The sequence below is a fragment of the Myotis yumanensis genome, unplaced genomic scaffold (assembly GCF_028538775.1).
Source record: "Myotis yumanensis isolate MYYU_CA2020_CCGP unplaced genomic scaffold, mMyoYum1.0.hap1 SCAF_5, whole genome shotgun sequence".
Taxonomy (NCBI): Eukaryota; Metazoa; Chordata; class Mammalia; order Chiroptera; family Vespertilionidae; genus Myotis; species Myotis yumanensis.
Genome location: NW_027223756.1, coordinates 35,539,128 through 35,552,929, shown reverse-complemented (window position 1 = coordinate 35,552,929; position 13,802 = coordinate 35,539,128). Strand labels below are relative to the sequence as shown.

General features: G+C 50.5%; 1 protein-coding gene and 1 pseudogene across 1 annotated transcript; one reads left to right on the top strand and one right to left on the bottom strand.

Annotated features, from left to right (window-relative positions):
• Positions 1 to 716: 716 nt before the first annotated feature.
• On the bottom strand, positions 717 to 1,173 carry LOC139011683 (V-type proton ATPase 16 kDa proteolipid subunit c-like; annotated as a pseudogene).
• A 9,272-nt stretch (positions 1,174 to 10,445) lies between these two features.
• IL3 (interleukin 3) lies at positions 10,446 to 13,048 on the top strand. Its single transcript, XM_070414212.1, has 5 exons — positions 10,446 to 10,610; positions 10,705 to 10,740; positions 11,919 to 11,954; positions 12,074 to 12,147; positions 13,009 to 13,048. Exons 1-5 carry the CDS (start codon positions 10,446 to 10,448, stop codon positions 13,046 to 13,048), a joined length of 351 nt encoding a protein of 116 aa, XP_070270313.1.
• Positions 13,049 to 13,802: the final 754 nt, after the last annotated feature.

The following is a 13,802-nucleotide window of genomic DNA, read 5'->3' as shown; positions in this document are numbered from 1 at the left end:
AGAAGTTTTATGAGTTTATTTGAGTCAAAACTGACTACAAACGCAAGATCTCAAATGCTTCAGAGAAGGATGGTTTGCAGTTTCTTTCTTTTTCTTTTCTTTCTTCCTTCCTTCCTTCCTTCCTTCCTTCCTGCCTTCCTTCCTTCCTTCCTTCCTTCCTTTCTTTCTACTATTATTATTATTTTTTAATATATATATTTTTTCACATCCAAGAATTTTATTGGCTATGGCTCTGGGCCTGGCAGGCCCAGCTTATAGCCTCGCAGCTAGGGCTGGAGGACAGCGGTTCCATACAAAAAAATCTCAGGGCACACGGTAACCCCACAAAGTAACACTCTAAAGATTATTATAGTTGGGAGATGGGAGGGCTGTGAACAGAATAAATCTTTATAAATAAACATCCAGTGAAAACAACAACTCAAATTCATCCCTATTCACAGAGCACTCTAGGGCAGGTAAATGGGTGGGGTTGGCCAGAGGCTACCATCCTCACTGGTTGGGGGACCTGGATGGGTGATGATGAGTGGGCCCAGATGTCCACAGCACAGAGAGTGTGGGGTAACAGACGATGGGCACTAGGACCCTGAGCCCATTTACAAGACCAACTACTTATGGGGAGAGGGCGGCAGCTGCCCTTGCATGTGTGTCAGGCTGCTCATTCTGGAATGAGGAGAGGGTGGTCTTTGCAGCATATTCTGTGGCTGGTTAGAGAGCGGCTACTTTGTGGAGAGGATAAGACCATAGAGACCCAGCACCTCAGCGAAAATGAGGATCAAGATCACGCCCACAAAGAGTAGGGGCTGCTGGGCAGTGCCCCGCATGCCAGTGTCCCCCACAATGCCAATGATAAAGCCAGTTGCCAACCCACTGAGACCACACTCAGGCCAGCGTGAAGCTGGAGGAAACTCCCGTAGACTGATGCCTTCACTGGGGGAGTTGACAATAAGGACTGCCATCACCAGGCCATAGATGGCAATGAAGCCAGCCATGACCCCTGGGATAATGGACTTCATCATCAGCTCTGGTCACGTGATGGACATGGCCACGATGCCGGTGCCACTCTTGGCGGTACCATAGGCAGCACCTAAGGAGCTGAAGACGCGTGGCAGCCGAGGCACCCATGATCACGAAAAAGGAGGCGTACTCGGGGCCAGCGCTCTTGACCTCGGACATGTCTGTGGGTGGGGAGGGGGTGAGCCCAGCAGGTCAAGGTGGGGGCATGAACAAGCTGGGTGAGGTGGGCAGGCAGCAGGCAGCGAGCATGAGGCGAGCGATCGGACAGTGGCCAAGGCTATCCTATGTATGTAAATATATATATATTTACCTGTTGAGAGCCATGGTGGTCCTCCCTGACCCTATTAAAAATATATATATATATTCATATCGATTGATTTCAGAGAGCAAGGGAGAGGGAGCGAGCAATAGAAACATTAATGAGGAGAATCATTGGTTGGCTGCCTCCTGCACACCCCCAACTAGGGATTAAGCCCAAAACCCAGGCATGTGTCCTGACTAAGAATTGAACCGACCTCCTGATTCATGGGTTGATGCTCAACTACTGAGCCACACTGGCCGAACTGCAATTTCCTTTTTTTTTAATTAAATCTTTATTGTTCAGATTATTACAGTTGTTCCTCTTTTTTTCCCTCATAGCTCTTCTCCACCCAGTTCCACCCCACCCTCTGCTCTTACCCCTCCCACTGTCCTCATCCATAGGTGTACGATTTTTGTCCAGTCTCTTCCTGCACCCCCACACCCCTTTCCCCCCAAGAATTGTCAGTCCACTCCCTTTCCATGCCCCTGGTTCTATTATATTCACCAGTTTACTCTGTTCATCAGATTTTTTATTCACTTGATTTTTAGATTCACTTGTTGATAGATATGTATTTGCTGTTCATAATTTTTATCTTTACCTTATTCTTCTTCCTCTTTTTAAGGAATACCTTTCACCATTTCATATAATGCTGGTTTGGTGGTGATGAACTCCTTTAGCTTTTTCTTATCTGTGAAGCTCTTTATCTGACCTTCAATTCTGGATGATAGTTTTGCTGGATAAAGTAATCTTGATTGTAGGTTCTTGCTATTCATCACTTTGAATATTTCTTCCCACTCTCTTCTGGCCTGCATAGTTTCTGTTGAGAAATCAGCTGACAGTCGTATGGGTACTCCCTTGTAGGTAATTGACTGTTTTTCTCTTGCTGCTTTTAAGATTCTCTCTTTGTCTTTTGCTCTTGGCATTTTAATTATGATGTGTCTTGGTGTGGTCCTCTTTGGATTCCTTTTGTCTGGGGTTCTCTGCGCTTCCTGGACTTGTAAGTCTATTTCTTTCACCTGGTAGGGGAAGTTTTCTGTCATTATTTCTTCAAATAGGTTTTCAATATCTTGTCCTCTCTCTTCTTCTGGCACCCCTATAATTCGGATGTTGATCTGTTTGAAGCTGTCCCAGAGGCTCCTTACACTATCTTCGTATTTTTGGATTCTTTTTTCATTTTGCTTTTCTGGTTAGGTGTTTTTTTGCTTCTTCGTATTTCAAATCTTTGACTTGATTCTTGGGATCCTCTTGTCTGCTGTTGGATCTCTGTATATTATTCTTTATTTCAGTCAGTGTATGCTTAATTTCTAGTTGGTCTTTTTTCATATCCTCCAGGGTGTCACTAAATTTATCGGCGGTTTCCAGAAAATTCTTGAAAAACCTTATAACCGTGGTTTTGAACTCTATATCCAGTCATTTGCTTTCCTCCATTTCTGTCATTTGTGACCTGTTTCTTTGTCTCCGCATTTTTTATGTTTCCCTGTGTTGGTAGAGTGGCTTTGTGTGCTATTGATGTTCTTTGTGAACGGAGACGCGGAGATGAGTCGGACGACAGGATATGGAGAAGCAGAGGGCTACCGCTCGCTCAGGCAAATAGCCAAGACCCTCTGATGCCTTCTGGCATTTATTGCAGTGAGTATAGCAAACAACAATGGAGTACAGCAAGTGACGATGATTAACAGGCATGCTTATGAAAATATTAAAGCTAAGTTATACATTACACTATTAATTTCCTGTATTATACAAAGATTATTTCCACCTGCAGCAATGCACCCTCCCTGGCTTTCCATGCCCCCATAAACTATTTATCACCTCAAGGAAAGTTCTGCCTCTGAACAATAAGTCTTGCTTGCAAGACTTTGTTCTGACGTGGCCTGCTTGCAGGCTCCCGTCTTTTCCTGGCAGAGCGTTCTCTTCTAGTAAACTTCATTCCGCTTTACCGTAACATGTGCGAGGTGTCCTATAGGGCCCAGTGGCTCAGCCTCCCCAGTTACCTAAGGTGGACACTCTTGGTGCACCCCTTTGTGGGCTTTGTGCACAGTCTTGTTGTAGTTAAGCCTTGATTGTTGTGGTTATCACTGGGAGGAATTGACCTCCAGGCCAATTGGCTGTGAGAATCAGCTGTGTCTATGGTGGGAGAACTTCTGTGCTGAAGACACCCTTCTGGGGCAAGACTTGCTTCAGTGGGGCTTTGATGCTCACTGAGTCTGCCCCCTGAGTGTGTCCTTTATGGATCTGAGGAGTTGTAATCTGGATGGTCCCACTCTGACCACTGGGTACACTGGCTCTTGGATTTAAGGAGGTGCTAATTTAGCCTCTGCCTGAGGCTACCCAGCAGGGGCTACGAAGAGATCTGCAGATTCCCCTTCCTTTTTTGGGGTTATTAGGTGCCCAGATGAGGCCCAGCTGTGAAACAATGCAAGCTGCTGTGGGGCCTTGGGCCTTCTCTTGGAAGTTCTGGGTCTGTCTGGCCCAGCTGCAATTTGTTAGGTAATTTTCAGATTGCAAAGGGCCAGGTCATTCATATACAAAAGCCTCTGCCGCAGCCTGGGTGGGGTGAGGTCTCAGGGGATCAACAGGGCGGAGCAAGCAGCTATGGCTGATCCTCAGCCCTGCCCTAAGGGGCCCTGCGTCTCAGTGCCCGGGTAATTGCTGCAAGCACCTCTGAAGGAAAGCTGCCCTCAAGTTCCGAGTTCTGCCCACAGCCAGACAGTCTAGTCCCCCCCCCGCAACCACCCCCCCCCCTCCTATGAGTCCTGGGTCCCCAGAGACTTCCCCGAACTGGAGTTCAGAGCAGTCGGGGGCTTGTGACTCCCTCCCGATTCAAAAAGACGGCCGCATCCTCAGGTGTCAGCCCCTTTTCACGCGTGCTCGAGCCTCCGTACCTCTGCACTTTACTTCCGCAGCTCCTCTGAGTCTCAGTGTGCTTTTCTCTTTCCTTCTAGTTGTAGAATTTCCACTCAGCCAGCCTTCCTGTAGTTCTGGATGATGTATGTTTGTCTTTTCATTGTATTTTTGAAGTTGTTGTGGGAGGCAGCAATTTCTGGTGTTTACCTATGCCACCATCTTGGTTTCTCTGCAATTTCTTTTATTCACTTGACTTTAAGGAGGGACCATAAGGAAGGTTACATGGAGGTGGGAGAAAGCCAGGTGGGGACTGGATTACAGGATAGCTAATAAGATTATGTGCTCTCTTGAGGGTGGTTACACTTATTTCAAAAGTGTGTTAACCTAAAAGCACAAGAACAAGGAACCGGGCTGCTTAAGGCAAAGATCAATTTTTTTACTAGAAGTTGTATAACTGGGGCGTGACTATCTGCCCAGTTAGGAATTTACAATCAGATCCCCCTGTGACAACTTTCTGTAGAATCCCTTTTTCATTTACCCAACCTGCATAACAAACACATAACATATTCATCATTGTCTGGAACTCAAGATAGCTAAAACTAGCCCTGCGTGTGTGGCTTGATTCCAAGTGGGGGCCTGAAGGAGGAAGCCAATTGATGTTAATGTTTCTCTCTCATCAATGTTTCTATCTCTCACTCCCTCTCCTTTCTTCTCTCTCTAAAATCAACAGAAAACATATTTTTTTAAAAAGATCAGTAAAACTTGAAGGACATTCTCAAAGGGTCTTACCTCACTTGCCAAGGGAGATAAGAGCCTCTGCCCACCAGACAGAGTGGGTGTGGGGAGAGGACAGCCTGACTCAGCTCAGCAGGACCTGCCTGTGCATCTGCCCCACCAGGATCTGGTCCTGCTGTCCCCTGCACAGCTCTCACGCCCTGCCGCCCACCTGTGGTGGTCTTCCCCTCCCTGCCTGCGAAGCAGACAGGATTCTACTTGGCAATATCATCTCCATGGCTGCTAGTAATAATCTGTGTGAAGTCTCAACCACTTTGAAGAGTATTCCTTAAGAGCCTAGAACACTGTGTTACTAGCATGTAAGTCCAAACATTGTCATTTCAGTTTTCAGGCAGCTCTTTGCCTGTCCCTCCTGTGGCTCTTGGTTTTGTCTGAGATAAATGACAATGAACACAATAGGAATGCATGTCCCAAATCTTTGTGCTCCAGGTGGGCATCAAGAGGGTGATGGACACCATATGCCCATACATTTATTAATAACATTAAGAGTAACGTGGCTGCCCCCGTTTACCCCAGTATCAGAGCTGTGATCAGTAGGCTGGAGATCAACAGACAGAACATTGTATCCCAGAACCCAACTCTGCTTGGGAGCACTTCCTCTGTGACATTCCTGGCTCCAGACCATCCTCCAGGTCTGAGCTGCCCCTTCTTCCAGTCTTCCCCGATAGTCCTGGCTGACTATTGATTTCCTTTCTGGGCACCCCCTCCCCCAGGCTTACCATTCTATACTGTGACTCTCCATCTGTCTTCTCTATTAGACTGGACTTAGGGAGGAGCTCCACTCTCCCAGCCCCAAGGAGGCCACATCCCTGCAGCATGGGATGGAAAGCGGAGGGTGCACAGGCTGAGGCTGTACAGGCCCTAGGAAGGAGGACAGAGCTGATGGAACAGGAAGCCAGGCCTCTTCATCTGGACCCACCAAGGTGGCTTTTTCCTGAGCTCTCTAGGTACACATGTGACACCTAATGGCACTGTTTGGCTGGCTAGGAGTCCTGAGCTGCCTTCTGCACTGACAAAGCCAGGCAGTGTGGTCAGGGCCACCAGCGGAAGCATGACAGATCATGGGGAGACTAAATCTGACACATGATGCCATGGAGAGGGTGGCAGGGGAGCTGGTCATGATGACGGAGGCCTGGGTCTCTGCCGGTGGTGGGCACCCCAGAAAATTCTGCCAGGCCTGTGGGGGAGAGCCGGCATGGGCCTCCGATTGGAAGGGGCCCCGAGGACCAGGACCTTGGATATTGTGTCCCACTCTGAGCGAATCCAGGCCACGGGTGGGACACAGCCAGGCCTGCAGAGGTCCAACGGACGGGGTCCAGAGACGCACCCTGGGACCCACAGGGTCTCTTTCCTACAGACCCAGGCAGCAGTGCTGGGTGGGCTTTCCTGACCCAGCCTAGCAGGGCCTCTCTCATGCCTGCCCAGGGCTGGGCACCCTCAGCTCATTTTCCTTCCTGATTGCAATCAGCCCAGTCTGCAAGGATGTTCTCTCTGGGCTGGGCTGACACAACTGCTGCTGCTGCTGCTGCCGATGCCACCGCTGCTGCCACCACCGCCACCTCCACCGCCCCTGCCACCCGCTGTTAAATCACTTTCATGCAGAGGGCCAGGCCTCTCCCAAGGGTTGGGCAAGTCTGTGACCTCTGGAGGAGGCCTCCCTGAACCTCAGTTTTCTCATATGTAAAATGGGGATAATAATAGTACCTGCCTCACAGGCTCATTAGGAGGATTAACACTTGGAGTGGGGGAAACGAGTTAAGTCGGCTCGCGTGAATTGCGCGTACTCCTCGGGAGCCGTCTTAACTCGGTTCATATAGATTTGCAGTGGAGTGCGGGAAACGTGTAAACTCGGGCCGATTGTAACTGCGTATTACCAAATATTTGTTTGTTTGCCGTTCACAAAGATACCTACCTGCGTATGCAAACCGTTTCATACCCATTGGGGTAATAGGTATCATAAAAATCCCTGATTTTGCGCGGGAAACCTAAATAATTGCCCGCGCCATCTTATATTTTGGCGGGAAATTCACCCCACACCGGAGTGTTAAATGAATTAACCCAGGAAAAGAACTGAGTGCCTGACATTTACTAAGTGCCACTCTAGCTACTAGAGTCTTTACCTTCATCTAGCTCTCCATCCCCCCCAGGACCAACCTAGTTCAGCCTTCTTACCATCTATGGCCCAGACAACTCCCCCGTCCCTCACTGGCCACCCTGCTGTTCTGCCTCTTCCCAACCTTTCTCCCCCAGTAGTGAGACTGGGCTTCCTGGACCCAAACCTTCAAGGGACTACACTCCTCCCGGGCTGAAAACTCCAGTGTTTCCAGTGCTCCTAGAATGAAGCCTAAACTTCCTTCTCCTACAAACATCAAGATCTATAGTAGCACTAGGCAGGATTTCTCTCTGCTACAATACAGCACCAGGTCAGGACTTCTGGAGAAACATTTGCAGGCACATTCAGCCTTCATCACTTCAAAACTCACTGGGTTTTAAAATTCCCTCAAAAAGCCTATTTAAAAAAAAAAAAGAGGATTTTTTTCTATAAGAAATCACTTTGTGTGTGTGTGTGTGTGTGTGTGTGCGCGCGCGCGCGCATGTGCACAGATCCCCAAAACTTTTACATAGAAGGTAACATCGAGCCACAGTTGAGTAGTCAACAAGCCCTATGCCTCTGGGGCCCAGACCTCCAACTGCCCAAGCTGAGTTTTTCAATCAGAACGTCCTAAATGTCCTGTGACCACCTTGTGAAAATGCAATTTTTCATCAGAAAGCCTGGCTAAGACCTCAGGTCTGAGATCCCAGCCAGGAGTAGAGAGGTCTGTGGTCTCTCTCCCCACAAGACTGTGTTTCCTAAGCGGAGAGGTGTGTCTGTTTCACTCACGGTGCCTGCACACAGCAAGTGCTTATAAAGGTTTGTTGAGCCCAGCCGGTGTGGCTCAGTGCTTGAGCGTTGACCTATGAACCAAGAGGTCACGGCTGGATTTCCAGTCAGGGCACATGCCTGGGTTGTGGGCTCGATCCCCTGTGGGGGATGTGCAAGAGGTAGCTGATCAACGATTCTCTCTCATCATTGATATTTCTCTCTCTCCATTCCTCTCTGAAATCAATAAAAATATTTTTAAAAAACATTTTGTTGAATGAATTGTGCCTTAGAGGGTACCTAGTCCTAAGGCTCCCCACGTGTGGCCTCATTTCACGCATGCCTTGGAGATGCTCCACTTGCTTTTGAGGATGCTCTGGGTCCAGATCTTGGAGCCCAGGGCCTGGCCCATGCTGAGTTAGTAGCTGTGTATGCGGCTAGAGCAGCGGTTCTCAACCTGTGGGTCGCGACCCTTTTGGCGGTCCAACGACCCTTTCACAGGGGTCGCCTAAGACCATCCTGCATATCAGATATTTACATTATGATTCATAGCAGTAGCAACATTACAGTTATGAAGTAGCAACGAAAATGATTTTATGGTTGGGTCACAACATGAGGAACTGTATTTAAAGGGCCAGAGGTTGAGAACCGCTGGGCTAGAGGCATTGTTCTCAGGGCACTGCCCTGTATCCCGGCCTCTTCACTTGCCCCTCTGCGGCCACAAGCTGATCGTTGTCTTACCAGATGAGCTCCTGCCCAGAAGCCCTGAACACCCAAATTCCCCTTCCTCAGCATAACCTGCCCTCATCTCCCCACGCTGATTGCGTCACAACGCCTCCTGACCCCTGACTTTTTCATCCTTACTCTCTTCTTACCCTCACCCAGGCCTAGTCATCTCACAGAACTCTTCCCCACATCCCTGTCACCCGCACCCCTTTACCAACCCCCGGCCCTGGATCTTTGTCAGGGCCTGACAGCCCCAAGGGGCAGGGGCCCCCACCCACCAGGTTTTCCTATTTCCTCTCTGGCTGCTGTTTCTTTGGTCCTTTGTAACCTCCCCCAGGGTCAGTCCCTGCCCTCTTCCCTGCTCTGCAAACCCTTCCCATTGGGCTTGCATCTGCCAAACCCAGGCTCCAGCAGAGACTGTCGACCCAGACCCCCAATACTACTCTCTCCTGTGGTCACTGCTCCCAACACCCGCCTGAAACCAGGGAGTTGCCCTCCTCTCTTCCCTTCCCTCACCCCTCAGATCTTACCATCCCACTATCTAAACCTCCCCAGGCCAGCCCTCTCCCCCGTGACAGTTTCTTCAAGAATCCCTACCCTCAGGCCCCTGAGCCAAGCTCCTCTGTACTATCAGGGGGAATGCCAGGCACCTGCAGCCAGCCCTCCAGGAGGGACTGAGGTCCCACAACACAGGGCAGAGTTGTGCTGTGCTGTTATCAGACCCATAAAACAGTGGTCGGCACACTCATTAGTCAACAGAGCCAAATATCAACAGTACAACAACTGAATTTCTTTTGAGAGCCTAAATTTTTAAACTTAAACTATATATAGGTAGTACCTTGTTATTAACTTAATTAGGGTACTCCTAAGCTGGCCTTTGCTAAAAACATCCTCAATCTGTACGTTCACTGAGGTCGACCCCTTCCAACTCTCCCATCCACACTCGTCTTGTATATACTTGTTTCGTCTATCTTTTGTCACCCGCGCGTGATTTGCGGACACGACTAGCACTAACCACTGCACAATGAGACTGCTGACTGACTGGCTCACTCAACTCGTGCATGAATCGTGCGCGCCTCCCCCGAGCTGCGTATCCCGTCTCCGGTCGCCCAAGCGACCGACCGACCGACACCCCCACTTCTTCTAATGCCACTTCTTCAAAATAGACTCGCCCAGGCCGAAAACCGACTTCTGCGCATGGGCCACAAAGTTTCGATCGCACTGTACGTGTGCACCCGCACGTGGTATTTTGTGGAAGAGCCACACTCAAGGGGCCAAAGAGCCGCATGTGGCTCGAGAGCCGCGGTTTGCCGACCACGGCCATAAAAGAATGGGTGTCTGGTGCCTGAGTTCCACCTGCCACCCAGAAAGTGTCAAGGAGAAGCTGCCCCAGGCCCATGAGGCAAACCCCGGAGGGCTTTCACCGCAGTCACTCAGCATTGGGAGGGGTGTCAAGAGGTGCTTCTCAGGGGACAAGCTCACAGGTGGATGGTTAGCGGTGTGACAGGTTGCCGGGCTGATCCTCATGCAGGACCAGGCCATCATGCCAGGGGGGTGGGCAGCAGAGGGTCAGGGCTGTCCAGGGGATGGCTGTGTAGGAAGGTCAGAGTCAGATGCCCCTGACCTGTCAGAGAGGTCCATCACCTGCTCCCACTCAGTCAATCTCTTCATCTCCTTGACAAGATGAGGAGATACTCTTCCAGTAAATTTTTTCCAAGTTTCACTCATCTCAAGTACTAGAAAGTGACGAATAAGTCTGTGGTTTGACTAGGTTCCATCTAAGATAAAAGATTCTTCCGAATACCGCCCCTTCACCACCGTGGTTGGCACGTCGCTGCTGCGCATAAAAGGCAGGAGGCTGCCTCCAACACTTCAGAACAGCACGAAGGACCAGGACAAGACAGAATGCGGCCTGCCAGCCCAAAGATGAGCAGCCTCCCCGTCCTGCCCCTTTTCCTGCTCCTGCTCGCACTCCACGCTCCTCGGGCACAGGGGCGGCCCTTAACGACTTGCCGGGAACTGCTCAACGAAATCGAGGACATCCTGAAAAAGCCGCCTGTGCCTTCACAAGTGAGTAGCCGGGACAGGTTGGCATGGGGCAGGGAAGGGCTGGCAGTGCTCAGGCCAACGGGACTCATGGGCTCGCTTTCTCTCTCCCCCATAGGAACCCTTGAGCTTAAATGAAAAATTCATCCTGAAGGTAAGAGCTCAGCCCCACACTTGGTTGCACCCCCTGCCTGGGTGACCTCAGTTTTTCATCTGTAAATAGGGTTAGCAGCACCTAGCTCGGTGGGGTGGTTGTGAGTTAAATGGCCCACTGTGCATAAAGTGCCCAGGTCAGGTGTCCAGGACATTTCCGCAGCCATGGCTATAATACGAACATGTTTTGTTTTTATTACAAAATGAAAAGGCAGCTGTAGGTGAATAATACCACAGGCTGTAAGCTCAGCTTTCAGGGGGCAGCCTCTGGACTGGCAGATTGAAACCCCCCCCCGCCCCCCGCCGCCCCCCTGGAACATGCCTGCTTCTTCTTTCCTTTCCTTTAAAAAACTGAATTCTGTTTTCCACGCTGACCAGCCCTGGGTATTATCATTCACAATTATTTCTCCTAAATGGAAACTATGTCATCTTGTGTGCACGGGGGGGTGGGGGTGGGAGTCAAACCTCTGCTGAGTTTATCGGCCGCCTGCAGCTCCCCTCTAGGCACTCACAGTTCGCATGCTGCGCCCATTTCCATGGGGGGGGGGGGGGGGGCGGGGCGGGGGGCTGAATTTTCTTCCTGATTCCTCAGCGCCCTTAGTGCAGTTGGGCATTTACCCTGTTCGCTGCAAGAATGTCCCTTGGCCAGCGCTTTGCCTTCTTTAGCGTTTCTTCTGAAAAACGTTTTCTCCCCAAGTGCAGAAGCATCCACCCGGGCCCTCTATGCAGCTCTCATGGAAACAGGGGCTCTGGTGGGAGGGAAGTGGGCCTTGCCTGTTCCGTGCTCACACATCTAGGCCTGTGTCCTTTGAGGCATAACCTGGGCGAGAGGGGGATGAGGAGGGCACTGTCCAAGGGTGTCCCTGAAGAAGTCTTGGAAAATTGTGGGGAGGACTTCAGCCTGGTCATGGGAAGGACACTCCCCAAGGTCCCCCCTCTTACATGTATTCTTTGTCCCCTTAGAATAATAGCTTTCTGAAGACAAATCTGGATACATTCCTGAATGCTACCAATAATTTTACAGATGGAGACAAAATCAGGACAAATCTTGAGGTGTGTGAAGCTGTCGAGGGCTTTGGGCTCCCCCCCTCGGCCCTGTCCTTCCTCTGGGGAACCTCTTCAGGGCCTGCTCCTTTCCCAGGCGAGGCTCTGACGGTCTGCTTTGGTCTCTTCCCATAGGTATTCAAGACAGTCCTGCCCACCTCCACGTCCAAGGTAAGCTGCCCCCTAAGACACCCCTGCCAGTGGTGCCATCAGCCACGATCGGACCCTCAGCCTGTCATCTGCCTTGCAACCCAGCCTCATCTAATACCACCTTTCCGGTTTCTTCACAGGAAAACCTGTTCAGTATCAAGAACTGGGGAGATTTCAGGACGAAACTGAGAGTATATCTGGGCACCCTTAAAAAGTGGGTGTGTTAAGTCAGACATCCAGATCCCTCTGAGCCTTCTCTCTACAGGAAGCAGCAAAACCTCTGAAGACTCTGAGACGTCTCTCACACAGCGCAGGACCAGAGGATTTTATTTTCTCCAGCAAAGTCCAAAGAATTGTTATTTATCTAATGTCTGAAGTGTGCAGCCCCATGTGGCCTGTTGTAATTATGTTCTCATTTTTATCCTATTGAGGCTATTTATTACGCATTTATTTATTTATTTATTTATTTTATTAATAAATCTTTATTGTTCAGATTATTACATATGTTCCTTTTCCCCCCCATATCTCCCCTCCACCTGGTTCCCACCCCACCCCATGCCCCCACCCCCTGCCACTGTCCTCATCCATAGGTGTAAGATTTACGCATTTATTTATTACTGTGCAATGTGACGTGTATTTATTTTAGCAGAGGAGCCAGGCCCTGCTCCTTCTGAACAAGATCAGGAGTGGAGTTGGGGACATGCTCATTTGTACCTCAGGTTTTGAGCCAGTTTCTATACATCTGTGAAAATAAACCACACTGTGAACAACTGCTTTGTTGCCCGTGTCTCAGTTTGACTCAGGTCTTCGGTACTCTCTTGCCTGATAATTTAACCACCTTTCCCACCCTCCCCCTGCCCCGCCCTGCCCCTCAGGCCTCATTGCCACCAGATGGGGCCCAGAACCAACACCCTGCCAATCTGTGTTTTCTTGGGGAACCAGATTTAGAAAATGCAAATCTCACCAGGTTGGCCTCATTCCTAATTTTCCAATCCTCAGGGTCTGGACCTTGTCCTCCTCAGGAAAGCATCAAAGGCCTGCTGCCACCTGTGCTTCTCTTTCCTTACTCCCACAGCTACCGATCCCCTCCAGGCTCCAGCCAAGGGACGCACTGAGGCTCCCTAAATGAACCACGCACCAGTTTCCTACCTCTAAACTTTTCCCCACGCTGTCACCTCTGCCTCGCATGCCCTCCGTCCTGACTCGCACGGTGAAGTTTCTACTTGAGAGACCAACTCAAACGCTGCCTACCTCTGGGTTGTCCACTATCCAGGCTGGACGACACTGCATTTCTCTCCTGACTTGCAGTTCATACATACAGCAAACATTGGCTGTGCGCCTGTGTCAGGCCCTGTACAGACGCGGGGGACATGGAAGGGGTCCAGGGAGGCTGCTTTCGACTGAATGTCTGGGAAGGCCTTCCTGCGGAGGTGACCTATAGGTTGAAACCTGAACGACAAGAAAGTGCCAGCCATGTGGCAACTAGGGAGGACAGAGGGAACAACAGCCAGCGCAGAGATCTGGAGACAGAAAGAGGCTGAGACCACTCACAGAACAAAGGGAGACCTGTGGTGGGGAATTCTGGGAGGAGCCTACCACTCTCCCTCCGTCTCTCTCCCTCCCGCATCCCTCAGGCCCAAGCCCTGCGTCAGTGACCGATGACTGCAGGAGGCGGTTAGGGGTCAGGTCAGGCCCAGACCTGGTGTGGGAAGATCAGAGGTGTGGGAGAGAGATCAGCACCCAGCAGGACCCACCGCAGGAGTGGGGGTGAAGGAGGAGGGGACATGCTTGAGAGGCGGATGGGCCTTTTCAGATGTTCTGGGGCTCTCATTGCCCTGCTTATGGAGTAGTCCAGTCCACTCCACGTTG

Excerpts from the sequence above, each read along its gene's own strand:
- IL3 (XM_070414212.1), top strand. The coding sequence starts at position 10,446 with ATGCGGCCTGCCAGCCCAAAGATGAGCAGCCTCCCCGTCCTGCCCCTT. Across the intron at positions 11,955-12,073 it reads TGCCCACCTCCACGTCCAAG|GAAAACCTGTTCAGTATCAA; the intron begins GTAAGCTGCCCC and ends GTTTCTTCACAG. Across the intron at positions 12,148-13,008 it reads TATCTGGGCACCCTTAAAAA|CTACCGATCCCCTCCAGGCT; the intron begins GTGGGTGTGTTA and ends TTACTCCCACAG.